The sequence below is a fragment of the Leuciscus leuciscus genome, assembly GCF_965113295.1.
Source record: "Leuciscus leuciscus genome assembly, chromosome: 4".
Taxonomy (NCBI): Eukaryota; Metazoa; Chordata; class Actinopteri; order Cypriniformes; family Leuciscidae; genus Leuciscus; species Leuciscus leuciscus.
Window position 1 is genome coordinate 11,676,062 of NC_138728.1, and position 21,772 is coordinate 11,697,833.

The 21,772-nt window shown below is 36.2% G+C and overlaps 1 protein-coding gene and 1 long non-coding RNA gene across 11 annotated transcripts; one reads left to right on the forward strand and one right to left on the reverse strand.

Annotated features, from left to right (window-relative positions):
• The first annotated feature begins 59 nt into the window (after positions 1 to 59).
• Positions 60 to 14,520, forward strand: LOC309498070. Its single transcript, XR_014205836.1, has 3 exons — positions 60 to 120; positions 412 to 2,190; positions 14,378 to 14,520. It is a non-coding gene; the product is annotated as an uncharacterized lncRNA (long non-coding RNA).
• Positions 5,915 to 21,003, reverse strand: mdm1 (Mdm1 nuclear protein). 10 transcript variants are annotated; one of them, XM_082168575.1, is made up of 20 exons: positions 20,849 to 21,003; positions 20,260 to 20,365; positions 19,698 to 20,005; positions 18,912 to 19,046; positions 18,198 to 18,374; positions 17,428 to 17,558; positions 17,147 to 17,243; positions 16,473 to 16,505; positions 14,870 to 15,072; positions 14,545 to 14,781; positions 13,823 to 13,956; positions 13,393 to 13,529; positions 13,077 to 13,314; positions 11,502 to 11,570; positions 9,325 to 11,139; positions 7,579 to 9,241; positions 7,361 to 7,426; positions 6,493 to 6,648; positions 6,345 to 6,410; positions 5,915 to 6,258 (listed from the first exon to the last, which is right to left on the reverse strand). In XM_082168575.1, the coding sequence occupies exons 1-15, from the start codon at positions 20,864 to 20,866 to the stop codon at positions 11,030 to 11,032; spliced, it is 2,133 nt and encodes a 710-aa protein (XP_082024701.1). In that variant the 5' UTR covers positions 20,867 to 21,003; the 3' UTR covers positions 5,915 to 6,258; positions 6,345 to 6,410; positions 6,493 to 6,648; positions 7,361 to 7,426; positions 7,579 to 9,241; positions 9,325 to 11,029. The 10 variants fall into 10 exon arrangements, with proteins under 10 accessions (XP_082024701.1, XP_082024702.1, XP_082024699.1 ...); XM_082168576.1 differs by having other exon boundaries at positions 7,579 to 11,139; positions 11,517 to 11,570; XM_082168573.1 differs by having other exon boundaries at positions 7,579 to 11,139.
• Positions 21,004 to 21,772: the final 769 nt, after the last annotated feature.

The window sequence follows — 21,772 nt, forward strand, 5'->3', positions numbered from 1 at the left end:
ATTAAGTTTGATTGCAACACTTTTTGCAAGTCATCTCAATGGCAAAAAGTGTTGCACACCCTGAATTCACCCTACTTAAGTTGAATTCACCCTACTTATATGTGTGTGTGTATATATTTTGTGGCTTAAATCACATACTTAAGTTATTTATATATATATATATATATATATATATATATATATATATATATATATATATATATATATATATATATATGTATGTATATGTATGTGTATGTATATATATATATATATATATATATATATGTATATGTATGTGTATGTATGTATGTATATATATATATATATATATATATATATATATTTGTATGTATATATATATATATATATGTGTGTGTGTGTGTGTGTGTGTGTGTATATATATATATATATATATATAAAAAACTTAAGTTTGTGATTTAAGCCACAAAATATCATTCATTATTTAAAACAATTTAATTAGGCCCTATTTAAAATGATGTCAGACATGCATTCATCCCACTAAAAGGTTAAATATAAAAAAGTATTTCCGCAGATCCCCTTGCAAATTTGGAGCAGAGGTTAGTGACAACTTAGGTGATTGTCGACATTTACCGAAACACGTTTTACCATGACAAAGTATAACCCCCTCTTCCAGAGGGCTTAACCACCTCAAACCAGGTCAGCACCCTACAAGACTCAGCAAGAACTTAACCTGACCCAGAAAGCATTCTCAAGAGCTGCCGCAGTATAAAAATACAGATCAAACCATCCAAAGGCAAACAGTTACAATGAACAGTTGAGTCAGAGGGGGAAAGAAGTTGTTAAACGTTAAAAACATGCATTTATTGACAGACCACTAGCCAGCTATTGCACAGCTCAGTTGAGTTGAATCATGATTCAGTATGAATGAAAGGGAGAAAAAAGCTTCCCAATATCACTGTGGCAATACTACTCAACTTCAACCACAAGATCTGATAAAATCAGAGGTGAGAGCTAAAAATACCCCAGCTCCTTGAACAACTTTCACTTTTGTCAGTCTGCGCAATGTGCGTATGTCAAAACAATAGACACGAGGAAATATGAGCTTGTAAATTCCCGAGTCTTTCATTATCCTGTGGATTCCACAATTTTTTGCATGTTTGCCTTTCAAATTGGTCACTTTGAAGTTTTTAAATATTTTAAAGGTTTTGAAAGTTCTGTAAATTATCCAACAGTTAGGCACTTCCTGGGAATTTCACAATTCCTCATACCTATAGAATGGAGGATATAGTATGCATGCAAACCTTTTTTTGTTGTTGGGTGATGCAGTTATGATATACACATTGTGAATGTGTAAAGAGGGCATCAGAGAATTGTTCAGACAAATGAATATTAAAATGTGTTTGTATACTCAGCTAGGGAACATTTTTAGAAACTTTCTGGCAAAGTTCTCTCAAATTTATGAACAAACCATTCAGGAACATTAATAGAAACATTATTTTAAAGAAATTGCCCAAAATTGCCAATCATAAATTGATACTTCTACATCAATGTTAAGCAGCATGGAAGAGAACGCGCGAGGATTCAATTGCAGAAAAGTTTATATAAAAAAACACAAATGAAGATAAACCAAACCGGGAACCGGGTGGTAGTTAAACAACGCAGGGTTACTGGATTAGTTTCGAGTTGACCTAACCAAACCAATCCATTCAGGCTTTGTTGGTGTGACACTGATACTGTCAACTCAGGCTTTGATCCTGAGTTTATAACTATGGAGCATGTGCACATGAAAATTTAACATCAGTATAGCGAACAGCCAATCACATCCCGTGAAACACTTGAAACGAGAGAAGCAGCGAGGAGGAGACAAAAGCGAGGCTGCATAATGAAAGCTTAATCGGCAGCTGACTTGTTGCCTTGCTGCCTTATCAGGCAATGACTTCACAGGAAGCATTTGGGCACGAAGGTACCTTATGAAACTGATTTTGGACCGGATTCAGAGGCAGCGTTTATACAAATTCATGAACAATATAAAGTGAGCTTTGGTGATTAAGCAAATATTTAATTACTATACTAGTTCTTGTTAGAAAAAAACATCAAAAGTGGAAAAAGTTGGTCAAAAACACACAAACTGACCACCAACCGCAACTTTCAGACGCCATCTACATTTTTTATCTCAAATGTCAAGGAATGGAAAGCACAGGATTGTGGGATATCAAAGGCAGTGAGGTAAGGACATTGATTCTTGGTACTTGCTGATACCGACACCTATATTTTCTTTGCATTTGTTAAAAAAAATTAAGTATTGGGGTGAATTTGTTGAAAAAAAGTTTGGGCCAGTGGTTCAAATTTTTAGATACAGTGAAATATCACAATTCTCTATTCTAATTTTGATATTACAGCTAAAACTACTAGCCTGACTAATATAAATTTAAGTAAACAGAGTGTCCTGGGAGGTTGTTGCTTGGTGACACGTATAACTTAAAACTATGACATTCTATTAAAACTTGTCACAAATATACAATAGGAAGCACATCTCCTTATGACCTTACCCTAAAGTTGGTTCACCCTCTGCCTATAACAAAGTGACAAGTGAAAAAAACAGTCCTTTTCAAGCTAATGGCAGTTTTCAGGTACATAAATTGAATACAGTAATACAAAATATATTCAGTCAAGAGCAGTGAGTTGTCTTTTGTTGTTTGATTAACATTAAAAACAGACGGCAGCAGGAATATTAGGCTGCTGTCACTTTAAAAGCTAATGCACAGATCCACTATAGGCAACTGATACATAGGGCCCTATCTTGCACCCAGCGCAATTTACTTTGTACACCGACGCATGTATCATTCCTATTTTGCACCCGCGCACAGCGGACTTTTCCCTCCACAGACGCACGTCGTAAATTAGGAAATTAACTTGTTCTCCCGGGGGCGGTTCAGCGCAAAGAGGAGGCGTGTTCTGGCGCAAACGTTCCCTGGTGCTATTTTGCAGGTTTAGAAAACAATTACGCCACTGACCAGGAAAAACCTAGTCTAAAGTCAGTGGCGCGTTGCACATGTTATTCATATGCTATTTTAAGGACGCATGCTTGGCCATAATCAATGTAGCGTGTGCACAACGCGCATGCACTTTGCTTATCTCATCTACACACAGACGCAGCAGTTCTCATTTTTAGAAAACCATACATTATTACAAGGAAAAATATTAACACACGAGGGAAATCATTGTTGTGTCCATGAAGATATGACAAAATAGGCATAAATCTAGCTTACACATTTACCCAAATTTTTATACGCCTGTTTAACCGAAGCTAATTTGGGGTTTCTCCATCCCCATACTATGTCACTTCTCTGTGTTTTACGGCCCTGACGAGAACGTCGGTCTCCTCGGCTGTGAACCGCTCCTGGCGTGCGCCTGGCAAATCCGCCGTTATAATAGCAATCCGCCATGGAACAAGCGCGCCTGCTCTTAAAGGGGATGTGAGATGTCGCTCTGATTGGTTTATTTCACGTTACGCCCAAACCACACCTATGAATAATGAAGCTACTTCAGACCAACCCATTTTAGATTTGCGTCGGGCGCAAGAGTCATTTATCCCGCCGGTATAATAGCAACAGCGCCCAAGACCCGCCCACAAAGTTACTTGCGTTTCGCGCTTGATACTTGCGTTTCAGATCGTTAAAATAGGGCCCATAGGCTACTGATGTGTTGATTTCTTTACTGTTTACTTTCACTTAAGAAATGACCGACTTTGTTTACAAGGATACTCACCAAGACGGGCATTTTGAAATATTCTTTTGCCAATTTGTCAGTTCAGGCGCAATAAGACGAGAAAGAGAATTCAATTCAGTATTCATGAGCTGAGACACGGCCTTCTGGGCACATAATATGATTATTTGTCATGTATGTATACTTTTAACATGTTCTGATGATTTGTGCTACAGTACCTATCAGCGGTGCGTTTCCCAAAAGCATCGTTAGCCAACTATGTTCGCAAGTTCCGTCGTTATCAGCATTGTTCAACGAGTCAGTGTTTCCCGAAACCATCGTTCTAACGAACATTCGCAAGCAGCATCGCAAAGTTATGTTGTTGGAACGACAGCTCTCAACCTGTGGTTAGAAGCATAGTTTCTAGTTTGCATGACATGTGGACTTAATAAATCCTCATCTTGAGCAAAATAAGCAAGCTGACATTCAGTACAACCTGTGTCTTTTATTTAGAATACATACAAATGTCATTTACATCTTTTAGTTTGTCAAGAGATTTAAAGCACCGTTTTTGAAGAGTGCGCATGTGCGAATCTGACTGAATCTGGAAATAAAGCTAAATAATTGAGAAAAATGAGAAATATTCCTCAGATGTCATGTCTGTAATTTATAGCAAAACATCTAGAGTTAATTCGATCTCAAACAGATTCATTAAAATAAGTTATTACTCCACCACGTGCGTGACGCCATAAACTAACGTGGTTGAACGACGACTTTGCGACAATACAGTTTCGGGAAACAGTCGTGACTAGCTAGCTGATTTCTTCAGCGATGCATCGTTTTTTTTTTTTTTTTTTTTTTTTTTTTTTTTTTTTAAATCTCCTTAAGTGTTTTCCAATCTCTTTTTTTTATTATTTTTTTTTATTAGACAATAGACATAACATACAACAATTACAACAATAACATGACATCCAAAAAGATAACAATCAACAATATTGATTTTACAATAAGTAAATTTCAACGATGCATCGTACTATGGTAGTTAAGCAGCGAGTTATGTCGTTGTTCGGGAAACGCACCCCAGATTGTGCTACCATGCATGGTTTGAGGCCTTATTTACATCCAAACCCCAAACCTACCCTTAAAACAATGCAAATATAGTGATTGGTAGCACAATCTTATAGGTAGCATGAATTGTCAAGACAACAGAACTACCATTGTTCTGTTTTTACACTATAGAGGCAATATTTTCCCTATTATAAATAAATGTTTTAATGTTATTATTTTAAGGTGGGGTAGAATTAAATGAACTATAAAATAAACAGTAAATGTCAATTTATTTATTTATTAAATGGATTTGAGTACAATTACAGAAGGTTGAAGGTCAGCCACTTCACACTTTATCTAACACAATCAGCCAAAGTGGGCCAGTAATATTTAAACACCTTACAAGAAAACCAACACATTTAAAAAAATGTTATGCTTTGCAATGTATTCCCTGTTAACGGAAGTAACAAACAAAACAGGAACTGTTACAGTAATATTTGTTTAAATTTAGTGAGCAATCTTATAAGTTCGAAATGAAAATCCTGTCAAAGGGTTTTCTACTTTTCACAAGTCCTCCTTTGAGGTGTGGCCACACCCACCAGTGTCATATTGCATAATTTAAAGAAACAGTGTCTATTTAATTAAAGACCATTGCTATGCTTGTAAAGTGTACACCCATTGTGCACAGTACAACCAAGCTTAAATGGCCCACTTTACCTGAATTCTCCCTAGATACAACATTTGGATTTGTTTTTCACCAAACATGTTTGCGACACGTTTTGCATGGTACCATTCTATTCCATTCTACCATTGCATTTTCATTTTAGGGTTAACTAAATGTTTTAACAGCCACCCATATAAGTTAAGTTACTGCAATAAATTGTTGAATAATATTTTATTTACTTTTCAAATCAAATAGCTGATCTCCTTAAAATGATTATCTAGTCTTGCTCACTAGGGGGTGTTTCAGCAACCCTCTTAACACACATATGGGAAAGAATGATGGGAGTTGTTCTGACTAACACTTTGATATTAAGACAAATTTTGGATATGCATGCTGTGAAATAAGCAGAAACAAGTAAGATAAGTAATATATAAATTTTATTTAAAAAACAAACACACACCTCATACTGTATGCAGAAAAATAAATTAATATATTGCAAAAAAAATCTATTAAATTAATCATCTTTTTTTAAAAACTTTTTTTAAAAATGCTTTTACAATGCATTTACTTTGTAGTGAACTGTCTTAGGATGTTTAGCCCAAGTCAGTCACAACCGCAGCCACAAATGTGACCTTACAACACATAGCATGAAAGCACAGTTCCCATGCCGTTTGTAAAACTTCATATAACATACAATAAATATGTAAAATAAATACATCCATAATAAATAATCGTTTGAATACTGAAAAAATAAAAATAAAAATCCAATACTGCTGAGGAGGGTTTCAGAGTGACATTCTTGCAGAGCAGGATTCAAAAAGGTAGTGGAAGAGAATAATCGCCTCTCCGACTGCTTTGTTACGAGCTAGTGTCAAACTCTGAAGAAAAAACACAATGGATATTAAAGACATGCAGAACAACGCATTTTTCACTCATTTAATACAAAACAAAAACATCAACTTACATTACGTCCAAAGTCACTAAATCTCTCCTTGTATTTCCTGACTTGCACATGTTCTGCACTGTCGCTCTGTAAAAACAGAATGTTTAAGTACAGTGCACATAACAGTTGGTCAACTGGTCAAAAATATTAAACCGTTACAAACACTTACACAGTATGGTTTCAAAACTTGTGCGACCCTGTGCAGATCAGACCTCACAAAACGAATCTGTGGGTATTTATCAACATGCTCGTGATCATCTGCATGCAAGATGTGCTTCAGATAGTAATCCAGAATCATGGTGTTGATGCAACAAGTGCCCTCTTCCTAGAACAGATATTATCATAATGTATTAGTTTAATGCCATAATAGTTTAGTAATCTAACTGAAATCCACTGAAATGTATTTAATTAGTCAACAGTACTTCTTCCATTGCTGCAAATATCTGTTCCATTGCAACATTTTGTTGAAATCATTTCAACCTCCAATTAGTATGTATTAGTCTCAACAATAGCTAGTGAACAGTGACTTTTAGTAAAAGAATAAGTATTAGTAAGTAATGAATAAGTATAGTAATGACTAATTGAGTAGATAGTTACACTTTAATCCAATTTAGACTCTCGACTAACTAAAAGTAACTTTGCAACTACATGTCAACTAACTCTTAGAGGATTAGTAGACCGTTAGGTTGGGGTTATGGAATAAGTCGACATGTACATGAATGTCTGTTAGCGGATATTAAGCAGTCAACTAAAACTCTAATGATTGCTAGCTGACATGTAGTTGCAAAGTTACATTAAATTCACTTTAAAAAACGAGCTGAATCTTGTATAACTTGTAAAAAAAATTGCATAACTTATTTTGATGAGTTAAAGCAATGTAAAAACATGTCATACCTTATTGATCAATGTTTTAGAATCTAACAGATATTATTCACAATTAGAAAAAGTATCAAGTGGCAGTAACAGTCAAAATTGGATTGCTTACTAGTAAAAGAATTATTACCACAATTATTACTTAAAGTAATTATCACACATACATTTAGCATAACCTCGGAGAAAACTGGAAGCAGTCGTGTTTCGTGGTCTTTGTCATCCTTTTGTGCCTGCAAGGGTTAGCATAATGTTATACATTGCATTTTCAAATAAATAAATATCAATATAATTACATTTCTATATAAAAATTCAATTAGTTAAAAACATTACAGATAGTTTATGTATATAACATATAAATTGCAGCTGAGGCATTCAAACGTACATGTTCAGTCATCACATAGAGGTCGTTCCAGGTGACGGGGCTGTCTAAAGGCTTGGGCCGCGGCCGCATGAGGTGCATCGCCTGGCCGCCCACAAAGCACCAGCACATCACAGCAAGCAGAGTTAGGAACTTCATATTGCAGGTAGACGGGTGGATTCAGTGATATATGTCCTCTTATGTAGACTGATGTTCCCCGCAGACGAGATTTGGAGTGCATGTTGTGACTCTAGAGCTTTTATATTCTCCAGCTTTGTCCCAGTTATCACCACAACGTCACTGTGGTATTGTCTCTTTACCTTTGGCGTAATCCCCCAACCTCTGCACCTGAAGTTTATCAGGTCAAACGGATCTCCGAGAAACCGTGCTTCATATTCGCTGACTGTTATGATTGCATCGGAAATTCGTGTGACAGAAATAAATCTTCCAATAATTAGGCTGCAATAAAGACATAGAATGAGGAAGCGTTCTGAAGTGGACAGAGTGCTTCCTGTGAATTCCCCACATTGGCGAATAGTATTAATAAGTGCGCGACAAAAATAAAATCTTTATTATGTACATACAGTTATTTCCACTTCATGTTGCTAGGTACCCTTTCAATAACCCTTTTCCTGATCAGCATGTTATGAGTTTGAAAGATGCAAGTGCGATAGGGAAAGTATTACATCATAAACCAAATGTTGCTAAAAAATCCTTTCAGGATGTTTGGGGAAGCTGTCAAACGCCTGTGACAGGAACAATAACGACCAGTGCAATAAAAGAACAAGCGCATATGATTGAATTCATTACATCAAACTGTGCAATGTAAATTGCCGAGAGTGACATAAAAGGTCTGTGTATTTGTGAGTTTATGAAAGTTGTGTAATTTACTGACGTCAGATAAGTGTCAAGGATCTTATCCTTGCGAAATTCTTTTTAGTTCTTCATTCAGAAGTTCTATTGAAAGGTTCTATGATTGATTACATTATTCAAAAAATATATTAATACGAAACTTAAAAGATGTGAATGGTTATTTAAAAAGAACACACATACATATATACAGTGGGGAGAACAAGTATTTGATACACTGCCGATTTTGCAGGTTTCCCCACTTACAAAGCATGTAGAAGTCTGTAATTTTTATCAGGTACTCTTCAACTGTGAGTGACGGAATCTAAAACAAAAATCCAGAAAATCACATTGTATGATTTTTAAGTAATTAATTTGCATTTTATTGCATGACATAAGTATTTGATACATCAGAAAAGCAGAACTTAATATTTGGTACAGAAACCTTTGTTTGCAATTACAGAGATCATACGTTTCCTGTAGTTCTTGACCAGGTTTGCACACACTGCAGCAGGGATTTTGGCCCACTCCTCCATATAGACCTTCTCCAGATCCTTCAGGTTTCGGGGCTGTCGCTGGGCAATACGGACTTTCAGCTCCCTCCAAAGATTTTCTATTGGGTTCAGGTCTGGAGACTGGCTAGGCCACTCCAGGACCTTGAGATGCTTCTTACGGAGCCACTCCTTAGTTGCCCTGGCTGTGTGTTTCAGGTCGTTGTCATGCTGGAAGACCCAGCCACGACCCATCTGCAATGCTCTTACTGAGGGAAGGAGGTTGTTGGCCAAAATCTCACAATACATGGCCCCATCCATCCTCCCCTCAATACGGTGCAGTCGTCCTGTCCCCTTTGCAGAAAAGCATCCCCAAAGAATGTTTCCACCTCCATGCTTCACGGTTGGGATGGTGTTCTTGGGGTTGTACTCATCCTTCTTCTTCCTCAAAACACGGCGAGTGGAGTTTAGACCAAAAAGCTCTATTTTTGTCTCATCAGACCACATGACCTTCTCCCATTCCTCCTCTGGATCATCCAGATGGTCATTGGCAAACTTCAGACGGGCCTGGACATGCGCTGGCTTGAGCAGGGGGACCTTGCGTGCGCTGCAGGATTTTAATCCATGACGGCGTAGTGTGTATCTAATGGTTTTCTTTGAGGCCGTGGTCCCAGATCTCTTCAGGTCATTGACCAGGTCCTGCCGTGTAGTTCTGGGCTGATCCCTCACCTTCCTCATGATCATTGATGCCCCACGAGGTGAGATCTTGGATGGTGCCCCAGACCGGGAGAGATTGACCGTCATCTTGAACTTCTTCCATTTTCTAATAATTGCGCCAACAGTTGTTGCCTTCTCACCAAGCTGCTTGCCTATTGTCCTGTAGCCCATCCCAGCCTTATGCAGGTCTACATTTATCCCTGATGTCCTTACACAGCTCTCTGGTCTTGGCCATTGTGGAGAGGTTGGAGTCTGTTTGATTGAGTGTGTGGACAGGTGTCTTTTATACAGGTAACAAGTTCAAACAGGTACAGTTAATACAGGTAATAAGTGGAGAACAGGAGGGCTTCTTAAAGAAAAACTAACAGGTCTGTGAGAGCCGAAATTCTTACTGGTTGGTAGGTGATCAAATACTTATGTCATGCAATAAAATGCAAATTATAAAAAATAAAAAATTATTTTCTGGATTTTTGTTATAGATCACAGACTTTGTTATAGATTTGTATAAAAATCACAGACCTCTACATGCTTTGTAAGTGGGAAAACCTGCAAAATCAGCAGTGTATCAAATACTTGTTCTCCCCACTGTATATTTATTACAGAATATGTACATATCAAATATAACCCTTAAGAATAACTCTTTTTTTTTTATTCTGTCCTAATATTAACAAAGGCATGTCTGTGATGTAGACAGATAAAAACTGAATATTTTTGCTTTTTTGGTGGCACAATAGGTAAGAGCAGCAATGGCTATAAGAAACTTGCAGTGAGTCATATGTTGATTCAGTAGTCACTGGATTTGTTGAGTTCATTAAAGGTTTAGACTGACGCAAACTGCTGAAGTTTTAGAATGATTATTTCAAGAACCGGCCCATAAGAGTCACTTATCCGTGAATCACGTGTTCTGCATGTAAAATATGGTGAAGAAAATACTGTGACATGTTATGCGTTCTGACAGAAATATGTGAATAAATAACGAATTTGTTAATTGAATTTGAACACTTATTTTTCTCACACTATGTGCAATCCCTTATGTAGTAGGTGAGTTCTAATACTATTGTGGTTTTATTGTGTTCAATTGCTCAACCTAGAGCTATTAAATATTAATATTTATCAGATTTAATTTTGTATCAAACAGAAATATACATCATCTTTATATCTATCATACAAAAAAAATACTTTTTTGCTTTTTATAGTGTTTAATTAGCAAAATCATTTGTACTGAACTTGTCTAGTCAAATAAAAAATGTAAGTAAATAAAATAAATTACAAATCTCTTTTCTTCATTTTAAATACCAGACTATCACAAAAACAAATCAGATTTTTAAAATTAGGAGAAAGAAATTTCATGTTTACATCCTGAGGAGTTAATGGCTATTTTTCAGTCAATGCACAGCTGATGAATGGGCTTTGACACATTAGCGCTTTCCCCAGAAATCCTCCTTTCTTCTCTGAGCGCGGCCCAACAGCTCAGAGGCCACGGAGCATGAGGCTGCTGATCTAGATGAGATCTGAGACATCTTATCATCTGGATTTAATATGAAAAAGAGATTTTAAAAATGTTCAATGAGAAATATATAAGAATAATATTTCATTTCATTATAATAATAAAATATATAATAATTTTTATAAAAGACATTTTAAGATATTACTGTTTCCATAAATGAGTAATTAAGGGCAACATGTATGCACAAATAGTGCAGACATGCATCATTGAAACCAGTGATATGAAATACATTAGCGGTTCTTGATATGCGCACCACATCAAAAGACACGTTGATCTAATTCCTGTTCCTACTAAAACTGCTAGACAGTCATAAAAGCATGAAGTAACTGTCTGTAACTGCTTATGGCTGCTAATATCTGCTAATATTAAGAAGATGATTTTACCATTATCTGACACACCAGAATCAGATTCAGGAAACAGAAACAGCTCTGGCCGAAAAATTCCCAGGTTACCTACAATTGACACAAAGAGGATTTTGTGATAACGAATGGATGGATTACATAAATGAACGTAACATCATAGGCAGTGAAACTTAATCACGTAATTTCCACTTTCTACACTGTACATGTTTTGTAAGGTTGACTGGACGTACAAGTCAACAATATCTTATTTAATATAATTCAATCAACTTAACTACATTATGTTAGACCAATGGTCCGATATAACAACTGACATTTTCAGACATTTACAGTTTTTCATTTAAAGCAGATTATCTTATAATGCTGTATATGGAACATTGAATAATTCTCAATACTGGCAGGGAAATAAAGTCACATTTGGCAGTAGTTTATAATGATTTTACATGTGTACTACTGATCAAATGTTTGGGGTTGGTAAATTTTTTAAATGTCTCTTATGCTCACCAAGGCTGAATTTATTTAATAAAAAAATACATTAAACATACATATTAACATTGTGAAATATTATTGTGATTTAAAAAATATATTAAAATTTTTTTTTATACATTTTATGTAGTTTATTCCTGCAATGGCAAAGCCATTTTCAGCAGCCATAACTCTTCAGTCACATTAATCTTCAGAAATCATTTTAATATGCTGATTTGGTGCTTTCTTATTATTATCACAGTTTTAAACGGTTGTGTTGCTTAATATTTTTGTGGAATTTTATTTGAAATAGAATATTTTGCGAAAGTGTCTTTAAAGTCACTTTTGATCAATTTAATGTGGCCTTGATGAATAAAAAATATTATTTCTTTAAAAAAATACTTTTGAATAGTAGTGCGTGTATATACACATTTTTTTTTTTAATGAGTTAATTAGTTATCTTTATAATTTTAGTGATTAAATGACTGTTTAAAAATCTTTGTGTATACGTTTTTTGAATGCAACTTTTCAAAGAACTAATTAATTTCAAATGCTTTTGAGGTATAAATGCAATAATTAAAATTATGATAGTTCTCTTGAATTGTCATAATTAGGAGATACGCAAGTATACATCAATCAATAGGCGTATTAACTACACTTGATAGAAGTTAAATAATCTTTTGAAATAAATGACTCCAGGGGGACCAGGGAAAATCTGACCCGGTAGCATGAGGACAATACAGTGGTACCAAAATAATGCACTGACGTTAGTGGAAAAAACTAAACACACACAAAAAAAGACAACAGGAGACTGACCTAGATTATTCTCCCCCTATTGCTGGCGGTAACCTAACCTCCCTCTACTCCTGCTGGTAAATGACTCAGTCACGTTTCAATTGCGTGCTTATAGAGTGCCGGTTTTTCTTCCTATGTATGGATCGATGATCACGTAATCAAAAAAGCCATATTTTTGTAGCGCAAACTGAAATGTTCACTTCTAACGTGCATAAATGTCTTTACAGCTTGTTAAGGCTCAGTGTGAATTCATAAAAGCTGCGATCGGTAGGCTTCTCATAATAAAACTCCCATGGCTGACACTAGATCTACATCCGTGGATGCTGAAAGGAAACATACCATTATGCTGAAACTCCGGGTTTCTCATCATGCCCTGAATTCTGTTGGGAAGTGGAGGGACAGCAGCTTTGTGAAATTGGCTAGTCTGTTGTTTTTGTGTTGGCTTGGGTTGTCTTGGATGGGGGGTGTAGTCTACCGCTTCCTCATCCTCAGCCCAAGCATCTTCACGCATGGGAAGTAGATCTACGGTGGTCAGACCAGCGGCCGGTGGGGAACGTGGCAAGCTTCCATTCTCAGCCTTCGAAATGCAATGGAGTTTGAAATCTGAAGACAATGTATGACATAATATTGCACGTTTGACTTAAGAATCAGGTACCTTACTGTGTGGCTTCTGTGGAGAGCCATCTATGATATGTTTATAAGGAGAGTGAGGTTTTCCTAAAGGTGGCTCACTCCTCCTAACTTTCCTGGAGGAATGTTTGATCTTCGGAGGAGAGACCAGCAAAGCTCCTCCTAATAAAATGTATAAATAATATTAACATTTTTAAAAATTCTTCTTTTTTTTCCTTAATTGATTACAAATTATGTCTAACGAATGAGAAACTCGGAGTCATTCTGACTGCAAACCATTAAATCAAATTGAAACTGTTGCGCGATGCCAAAAGTAAAGGTTCAAAGTGACGGATGTACTGTCTGCACAGAAAACCACAGCTGTCTGTAAAACCAAGTTAAACTAAAACATTATTCATTATTAATAGGTCGATGTGGCCTGAACTTTTGAAAGTATTGTTAAGTATGTTTGTTACCAGTGGCTGGAGTTGTTCGATCGTGATGCGTTCTTTGTACAGTCTGCATGGTCCTCAGTTTGGGGGTTGGTAATCTGCCCGCATCTCCAGACCCCTCCACCACCAATGATGACTCAGTTTCCAATAGTTGCAACCTACAAAAGATATGCGAAACGTCTGAATGAAAAACTGCAATGGCATAGGCAGAAATATTTTGTATGCAAGACTCCCTGCTCCTGGATTTGGTAGTATTTATACTGGACTAGCCAAAAGGATGCTGGACTTAACTATGAAAACCCCACTGTAAAGTGTTCAGCATCTTTCAAAACTGAAATGGAAATTACTTCTAAATTCCAATACTATTCTTGAATTAAATTTTCATATAATATATCAAATTTATATATAATATAAAATAAATATAATACCTTTTATTTTTCATTTGAATTATTCTTAAACTAAATTATTTAAAATAATTTGTAATTAATAATCTTTTTAATATATATAATTTGTATCTCTGTGTTCATTTCTTTGAATTTTAATTCATTAACTTCCTCTTCATTTCAATTCAAATTCCAGCTCAACTTGCTGTGTTGCAGCCAACTCCATTCAAATTCTTCAAATTTGACTTTTGCCCAACAATGAGACCATCATGTCCATATTGGTTCTAGTGTTGGCAGGTTCTCTTATCTCGAATATCTCAAATGCAACTGAGGTGAGAATTCAGAGAAACAACAAGCACAAACCTGGCATTTCTCTCCTTCATGTTTCCATGATCATCTTTTGGATTCCACTGATTTTTTTCAACTGTGATTTCTTCCTGTGAAATCTCAGACTCATTTCTCTCTCCATGTCCCTCTTCTTCATCCCAGGCCAATTTCCTCGGCACAGGGAGGGTGGGGACTTCTCCTAGAGAGCTTCTCCTGCTGTCTGCCACAGAAGCAGAAGGTCCAGGGCTAGAGCTTGCCCTGGCACTGCCAACCCTAAATAGACATGCCAAAGAGACCAGGTCATTAATAAAAGAAAGCTCTGAACTGACTATAAGAATTATGATGCCTGAGCTCTGCTCACCTGGCCAGGTCCAAAGCCTCAATGATAGGGCTGCTACTAGTGCTTCTGCAGGCCTCAGATTCAATGGAGGATGAGGAGGTGCCATTCGAAGGCTCCCACATCCAGTTGTGATCTGACAGGATCTGATTCAAGTGTTGCCGAGAAAAATGAGTTCCCCATGCCCGTTTCCTGTAGGCCTCTGCCTTCTCACGTAGCTCCCGCACCTGTCGAAAAACAGCAGATCTTTAGAATTGTGATAAATCAGAGCCTGGAAAAATAGGGCAACGCTACAGATAATATGTGTGGACAAGAATACTGATAATTCATAGCAAGCATAAACAAAACACTGCTTTAGATATTCAGGACTCAACAATAAGAATGTCGACCTGACCTAGTGAGATTTTGGGCCAGTTGACGTAATGTTTTAAAAATCATTATTTAATTATAATAAAATGTATAATTTAAAAGTAGTAAACTTTTTTTGTCAAGAAAATACATTTCTTTCAAACATGTATAAAAATATGTTAGTAAAAATAAAAAAATTCTGAGGTGGGAAAATGAATTGTTGAGCCCTGATATTGTAATTATACATGCTTAACATAAATTTGATGAATCAATATAAATTCACATCATGCAACATCCGCTTCGAAACCCGTGGAGAATGCGTGTAAAAGTGGAGGCAGTCATGCTCCGCTCCTAAAGAGCTGACTCAAAAAGACACCCCTGTCCCATATGGCAAGACTTGCATAAAAGTTTTGCTGGAGACGCATTGAAGAACACTTGACACCATAACCTAAAATCTAGTACTTTTGTCTTACAAAAGTTACATTGTTTTTACAGGGTCAGCATGACATGAAAACGATAAGATTTACAGTCTAGCGAACTAATTTTAAGGATATACGTACACCTTAAAATAAAGAGTCAAGCACTGAATTTATCATCATGACAGATGCTGACCATGTAAAAAACAAAGAAATCAGATCAAACAATTTACATAGTGTGACACTCTCATACAAATTGAGAAATAGTGATAAATATTACAAATATTAATTATACTACATCTTTTTACAAAAAATATTATTTTTGTCCCCCTCTGTCAGTTTCATTTATACTCTAGCTGTGTATTGTTATGGTTTACTTTTGAAATTGGGCAATATTGTTGGCTCCTCTTATATGCTAATATTGATTCAGATCTATTCTGTTCCTACCCTCATTTGTAATTCACTGCTTAGTGAATAATGAATGAATTAATAAATAAGTAAATAAATAAAAGTACAATTAGGTGTTATGAACTGTACCTTAACGTTGAGCTATGCTTTTATATAATCAGTGAGTGAGCCAAAAGTCAATATATGGTTACACCTGAAAGCAACAAAAAAAAACAGCGAAACCACAGACAACTTCAAAGTTCCAAGTATGCTGACAGATAGCATCTCGATGACTGATCCCACATGCACACATACACAGATTGCACACACACAGAGACACTTCAAGTCTAGGTCTATATGAGATGATACCATTTAGTCGAAGTTTGAATGATGTCATACATTTGATGTGGCAGCACAGAACAGATACACATAAGCAAATGCAGGTATCTATTGATACAGCAGCAGCAGCTAGTTACCTCATGATACCAGTCGTGAAAACCATCACACTCCTGCAAGATTAAATCACACAGACCAGTGATTAGAGATATTATATATATATGTTTCCTAATAGCTCTGCCACTTTAATCTACCACAGCTCAAGCTTTCATGTCATGCGGTGTCAGAATTGCTCTTGAATTACTATTGTAGCCTTCATACCCTCTGGTCATTTTTTATTTGCTGTTTAAGTCACCCTTGTGAACGTTATTCAACTGAAGTTCGAGAAATACTTTTTTTAAGATTTAAAATAATTTAGAAACTATTCCTTTAGCATTCAATACTAGAATTTCATGAATAAAAGCCTAAATTCAATATGTTCATTATATAAAGCAATTCAGTTTCTTTAATTTGGACAAAACCACTCAATTCATATGGATTTGTTTGATGATGTCTTTATGAACTTTTTTAAAGCGGCAAATTTGTAGTTGCCTGGAATTTCAATGGAGGGACAGAAATTTCTCAGATTTAATTTAAAATATCTTCATTTGTGTTTCGAAGATGAATCAAAGTCTTATGGGTTTGGAACGAAATGAGGGTGAGTAAATGATGACAATTTTTGGGTGAACTAACTCTTTAATTCGTGAATTTTATTTTTATTTTGGGCCTCCACATTTTGTTCGCATAGATTTGTTTTCTTTTTCCAGAAGCTCACCTCGTCCTTTGAAGGTCTGATCTTCACCCACGCTTTATCTCTGTAGCTGTATTGGACGGGAGAACGGAAGTTGGATCTGTACTCAGTTTTTACCTTCCTGTCAAACAGAAGAAGAGGTAGACTGGTAAATACTCGTGAAAAAAAAAAAAATGCGGGTGTCAAAATAAATATGTTGTGCTTATGTGCTGCTTATGCAAAATACATGAAACGGCCATATGAAATACATTTTCTGTGTTGTTTCTGTTTTTTTCCAGTCCTGTAAAAAAAAATACAACAGTCACCTCATTGCCTTGGGTGAAGGGTCTCTCAGGGCACAAGGTGACCTCACTTCCTGTTTCTGTAGATAGGTGACTTCCTCTTCGGGGCTTGACTTCCTGCTGTGTTGTCGCTCCTTCTTCTTCTTCCTCTTACTCTGGTATGGTGGGCATTTAGGCAAAAGCACAAGAAATACTATGTCAACATTGTTTTAAATGTATACTTCCTCACTATACATTGGTCAGCATGTGTAAAATATACTATATAATACTATATAATTTAGTTATCTATAGTCGGATACATTTACATTGATACTGTCCCTCACATGCAATCAACTGTGACTGTCAGGGTTCGATCAATTGGCCCATACAGGTGATCTAACAATAGGTTGGTGAAACTGGTTCATCCGGCTCCATACTGATTATGACATACTTGGAAAGTTTGATGTATGTGACTAAGCTGAATGTATATGCACCAAAATTTTGTGACGCAGAACTAAGTGATTTTCTTTGAACGTGTGAAACTTCCCATTCATTACAAACTATAGGGAAGTAACTCGAAGAATAACAAAGAGCAGTAAACGGTAAATCTATTTGCACTACAAATGAGTTTGTTTATGATTATGATAATTAATTAAAATAGTATGACAGCAAATAGCCGTTTGCAATATCAAGCAGCATAACGGACTGTACTGTACAGCTAATTTAACTGGAAGCGAATGACACTGGAAGCTTTTCAAGTTACAAATGCCAGCACCCAATCTTACGTTCAAAATAAGGCGCATATTTCAATGTACCTTCTCTGGGGTTGTGTTCTCTGTATGAAGAGGAGGGACCTCATATTGTTCAACATCTCGCCTCAAGCGCGGTGGTCTGGGAGGAGGTGATCCTTTGAAACTCCTCTTGTACTCGCTCTCGATGATTACAGGGTTTGATTTGAAGGGTGGGATGGCTCTATTGTTACTGTACAACATCTAAAACAGACATGAAATTATCCAGAACACCAAACGGTCCAATGAAAAATGTATTTCGATGAATAATTACAACTAAAATTATAAATAAATAAAATTAATAATAACATAATTATAACACAAACACACACATACATATACATTATATTTATATATATATATATATATATATATATATATATATATATATATATATATATATATATATATATGTATGTATGTATGTATATGTGTGTGTGTGTGTGTGTGTGTGTGTGTGTGTGTGTGTGTGTGTATGTGTATAAAATAAACATAGTGGTATGCAAAACTGTACTGCCATCTACTGGTTTTTATAGGTAAGAAATGCACACAAAAACAATCAAGGCATTCAAATACGCATCAATAATTCATATCTTAAAATATAAGAAAACACTTCAGGTATGCAAAAGTGCTCTGTCAAATAATATGTCAGTTAATCTGGCCAAGGACTGGACGCAAGCCTATGTGTGATGATAAATTATTTTGAATTGTGACAGTGCTGATGAAATTGCAAGGACGTACCTCGTGTGCAGCAAGCAGGGGCGAATTGGCCACAGGTGTTTTCCACATGAACTGTCGCTGGTACTCTGAGCTCAAACGGCCATTTCTCTGTTGCTCAGACCTCAGTCCTGCTTTTCTCCGCAGTGCATGGTTAATCTAATAGACAATACAAGCTCTGAATTACTGTAACTGCATTGATGGTGGTATTAATAGTTAATAATACAATTCTAATTGTTATACACCAATTATGGTCTGAAAAAAAAAATATATTATAATAAATATTAAGACTGGGCCTTTGAATATGTGTGTATATATATGAAGAGTTCAGATGCAAAAACCTCTAAGTGCCATCTGAAATTTTCTTATAGAATGATCATCTTTATCAAGCTTACTTACTTGTAAGTTCAGTAATTTCACTTGAATGACAATTAATAGGTCATTTTCATTGTCATTTAAGTGAAATTACTGAATTAAAATATACAAGTTTGATAAAAAAATGATCATTCTAGAAGAAAATTTCAGATGGCACTTAGAGGCTTTTGCATCTGAACTCTTCATATATATATATATGTGTGTGTGTGTGTGTGTGTGTGTGTGTGTGTGTGTGTGTGTGTGTGTGTGTGTGTGTGTGTGTGTGTGTGTGTGTGTGTGTGTGTGTGTGTGTGTGTGTGTGTGTGTGTCTTTGTAATTAATTTTGGTTTAGAAACACAGAGGAATCTTCTCCTCAAGGGGAATAACTTGCTATTCCCCATTAACCCAACTTTGCACCGATATACACTTTTAACACTGACTTATAACAAGACTCACTCCATTTAGTCTCTGCTGGTCAGCAGCAGTGGTGGATGTCCGAGCTGCTTGCAGCTCTGCTTGTAATTGGTGGGATGGTGCAGTGGTGCCCTCTGGTGGCACGGGGTCTCTTGGGGCTAGAGGGGTCGCCTCTCTTTCTGCACTAGGGGATCTGAGCACAGGTGTGACAGCAGGAGGTGTGACAGGCCTGCTCTTCTCCTGACGCTGTGGAGATGAAACATGCCCTTCCCAGTGGAAAGAACTGGATACCTGAGGTGGATAAAATGGCACTTTCCTTTTGGATATGAATTGGGGTTCCCGAGTTATTCCTTTAAATGATAGAAAAAGATCAATCAGTTTAATATTAACCAAGTTATTAATGTGTTAAGCTTATTAATTTTTATGAATATTTGTATCTCTCTCTCTCTCTCTCTCTCTCTATATATATATATATATATATATGTGTGTGTGTGTGTGTGTGTGTGTGTGTGTGTGTGTGTGTGTGTGTGTGTGTGTGTGTGTGTGTGTGTGTGTGTGTGTGTGTGTATGTATCTGTCTATTTATCTATCTATCTATCACATACTTGACTGGTCAGAGGACAGTCCTGCCTGTCGCATCCTGCGGTGTGGAGAATCGCTTCTGGGTCGTGTTGTTCGACTCTTGTATTTACTCCGATACTCGCTGATTCCCTATTATAAGAAGAGCATACAAGAAACAAGTACACTTTATATAGCACAAGTAAATCGGTATATTTAAATGGGCGGTATAATAAATTACATATCTGATTTATTAGAAAAGCCATGCTCTTAGCAGACAATTGGATAATCTTGATGCCATTGCCTTTTAATCCGCACACAAACTTCTTCAAGAAATAACAGGAAGTCCCGACAGTACGTTAGCTTGTAAAGGGTTTACCGTTTAAGTTTAACACGTTACTTAATACAGTTACGTAGTTTCTCTTTGTTTTCGGCAAAGCGTAAACTATATTTTACTAGAATTCATATGAATGTATGTTTGGTTACCTAAAAGTAAACAACCAGACTAAATATCAAAACTGAAAGCATTTCTGCAGCGCGCGCTCATGTTCCTTAAAACAAATGACGTCGCACGAGCGCGTGCACCTTCAATCTGTGTTAAAACACAGTTTCCAATGGATAGTTTAAATAACTCACCTTAAAATGCACAGTCATTTTGAGTCAGAGCTAATGGTGACTAGTGCACAAAGAGGTCCGTGAACAAAAGAAGTGGTTTTTTCTTTTTCTTTTTTGTTACTCGCTTAGTGGAGTGAGATTAGATTCGGTTGCAGGCTCGAGCTGTTACCTTGGTGAGGGCTGCAGCGTCCCACGATACGCGCATGCGCACAGCTGTAAGCCGCTTTGTTATGACGCTTTACTGCACCATGTGTTTTTGTAGTAGTGTTAATTGTGACACTCCTAGTGGTCAATGCTGTTTTTCCTGAATCCAAAACAAACATTAAAATGAAATAAGATCTTTATTTCTTAAGAATTTCTGTAACACTTTGATTTCTTTTTTAAGCAATTAGTTTGATCAGCTAAATTGTAAAACAAATGTGGTTTTACTACAAACATTCTTGCTCAAAAATAAAATAAAAGAAGTAACGTTATCCTTAAAATGTTAAACTTATATATATATATATATATATATATATATATATATATATATATATATATATATATATATATATATATATATATATATATATATATTTTGCTTCAAAAATATATTCATCAACGCTGATTATTTTCAACCACCAGATGGTAGTAAACGGTTTGGAAAAGCATCCAGGAATACGTACAGGCTAATATTTCTCTTTCACTTCCACTCAAATGTACATAAACCTGGTATCAGTTTTAGGTAACCCAACCATTCAAAATCGAGGCCGATACTACTTTAATCGTTTTTACAAATATCTCCCTCCATTTTTGTTTGGTTTGTGTAGATTTACAGGATGGGAGCACCTTTCCGCGAGGATTTGCGGGTCTCTCTCAAATTTGGGGACGTGGCAAGACGTACCCAATAAGACAATTCACTAGGTGAACAACGGCCTTGAGCGACGCATCAACCGATTTTGTAGT